Raw genomic sequence first — 2,692 nt, forward strand, 5'->3', positions numbered from 1 at the left:
GAATAGTAGGATTGACCGTCACGTTATAACGCCCCCACGGCTGAAAGGGCGAGCATGTTTGGTGGGACGGAGATTCGAACCCGCGACCCTCAGATTGCGAGTCGAGTGCTCTAACCACCTGGCCATGCCGGGCCCATATCGAGTTTAACGTGTTTATAAACTTTGTTACCCGAAGGTTTTAATATATTCAATTTAAATCGTAGTTCTTTACATAAAGTTGTAATATAAAACTTTTTACAAATGAAAACAAGGTTGTTAGCTGCCTTATCTACGGGAGTGATAACATATCTAGTATGTAAATAATCTGAATGATTAATACCCCCCTCCCTATCTACAATGTGTTAAATGTTATTAATATCAGGGGGTGAAATTCTCACAAAAATAAAAAAGTTGAAGTACTCAACTGGGTGAAGTGGACTTGTTTTATGAAAAGAAAAAAATATATACTTGTAAACAAAAAATAAAACCGACAATAAGTCCCAGTAATAATACCGCCTTAAAAAATAAGTTCCGGTACTCAGTAACGATGAGTACCGGCAAATTTTCACCCCTGGTTAATAGTGAATTTCTTTAAGCATGTTATGTGTTTATGTATCATGTCTGTAACTTTATTTGCCCAATCTATAAATAGCATAAGTTTTAAGTTCTTTTTCTTTTTTTACTTCATCTATGTAAAACTTTACTGAGTAATGTACTAATTACTGTTTAAATATATACGGTAAACATGTGTGTGTGAATAAAGGCTTAGTAACTTATTTGTGGCTTTATTTGGTTTAACATTGTTTGTTTCAAGTATGAGATTGGTCTTAGCTTTAGCTGACTCGTAATTGTACGAATGAGAAATTATATTTAGTTTTGCGTTTCCCTGAATAATGATGCTGTAACTGTAAAGGTGAACATATGACTATGCACATTTTCTGGTTTAGATGCTTGTGGATTACTCCTATAGAGGACGTCGAGCCATCATGTTTTTTTCCAGTTGGTTATGGTTACCGCCAAGTTACGGATGTCAACAGAACAAGGAACAGCGAGATTGTAGAGCTCGAACGTATCGACCCAAAATTGACTGTTTTCGGTGATGAGATCAATAAAATACATCTAGAAGTTTTCTATGAAACGGACACCAGACTGCGCTTTAAGGTAAATATATATTTTTCTATATTATGGCTGAAGCATTTAAGACAGAATCTTCGTTTCAATATTTTCCTATCTTTTATTTTCAGTGTCAAAACGTGCTCATGGATAGGCGGCTAGCACATATTAGGCCTCAGATGTAAAGCATTATTTTAATTAATGTCTAAAAGTTTTCACAAGTACAATCGCTCATTTGATAAAAATTAAGATAGGCCTATAAGTGGACGTAACTTGTAGCAAACATTATTGAAGAAAACACTAATTCGTTATTGTTACGAGGCTTTATTTTTACAAAATAGAACATGTTAGGAGATTATTTTAAAAATTACACTGTAAACGCTGAAAGCCAGCAAATAATTAGAGACCAATAGGCCTAAGATATGGGATTAACAATCACGTTAATTGCAGATGCCCATCCAACACCCCTCACCACCACCAACACTCTCCATGATATGTGTTATTGTTACAGTAAATGACTTAATTACACAGACCTGCGATGGTTTTTATTGTCTTGAAATTGTTACATGGTCTATGGTAATTCCCGTACGCTAAATCCGCAAATGATAGCCATTTTTCTCCATTACATACAGATTTTTCACAAAACGTCGTATGTACTTTTACATAAGTGAATCATTTTCATTGAAATCGGATCACATTTTATAATGCTTAAAAGGTTGACAACCATTGGCTATAGATCTCTCTAGACCAATCGCGACGTGACAGTCTTATTGATCGTTCTAGAACCCACGATAAACACACCGCTAGTATATAAACGGTTAACAGGCCACATGACGTGTACTTTATTTTTTTGCTTTTCAGTATTATTTATTCTTTGCTATGGCAACAAGTGGTTGTGTAAATGACCCAAAGATATTCTGTTGTATTTGGGGTAAATCTGTTGTATAAAGAAGTAATGGCCACCCAGAGTCAGCCTTATATCAGGATCGAAAAACATTGAACGTGAAAATTGGTTGACACAAAGAAAGTCCTATTACTTCCACTTCACATAAAACTGGGCTTGATGAAGCAGTTTATAAAGGCCTTAGACAAACATGACAACTGTTTCAAGTATCTATGTGGGCAATTCCCAGCTCTTTCAGAAGCGAAACTTAAAGAGTGGAATTTTGTTGGGCCTCAGATTAGGAAATTGACTTCGGGTGAATAGTTCGAAAAAACAATGAGGAAAGTTGAAAAAAAGCGTGGATTGCCTTTAAAGATGTTATTGACAAATTTTTAGGAAACAACAAGGACCCAAATTACAAAAATATTGTCAATAACATGCTCGATAAATTCAAAGAGTTGGATTGTAATATGAGGTTGGAAGTTCATTTCTTACACTCACATATTGACTATTTCCCAGGAAATTTCGGTGCTTTCAGCGAAGAACAAGGGAAAGGGTTTCATCAAGAAAACAGGGAAATGGGAAGGTAGAATATCAGCATGATGGCTGATTACTGCTGGTCATTGAACGAGATTCTCCAGACACAATACATAAAAGAAAGACCACAACACGTGGTTTTGAAACTAAAAGACGTAGATTTCACACACACACACACAC

General features: G+C 35.5%; 1 protein-coding gene across 1 annotated transcript in view; it reads left to right on the forward strand.

Annotated features, from left to right (window-relative positions):
• LOC106476519 (lysosomal alpha-glucosidase-like) overlaps positions 1 to 2,561 on the forward strand; it is a gene marked incomplete at its 3' end in the record, with an annotated part of 7,009 nt that extends 4,448 nt beyond the window's left edge. The window contains exons 2-3 of the mRNA XM_013937174.2: positions 927 to 1,192; positions 2,495 to 2,561. Coding sequence (XP_013792628.2) covers positions 927 to 1,192; positions 2,495 to 2,561 — 333 coding nt within the window. The remainder of the gene's footprint in view (positions 1 to 926; positions 1,193 to 2,494) is intronic.
• Between the last annotated feature and the right edge of the window lie 131 nt (positions 2,562 to 2,692).

Source organism: Limulus polyphemus, unplaced genomic scaffold (assembly GCF_000517525.1).
Source record: "Limulus polyphemus unplaced genomic scaffold, Limulus_polyphemus-2.1.2 Scaffold10773, whole genome shotgun sequence".
NCBI classification, from domain to species: domain Eukaryota; kingdom Metazoa; phylum Arthropoda; class Merostomata; order Xiphosura; family Limulidae; genus Limulus; species Limulus polyphemus.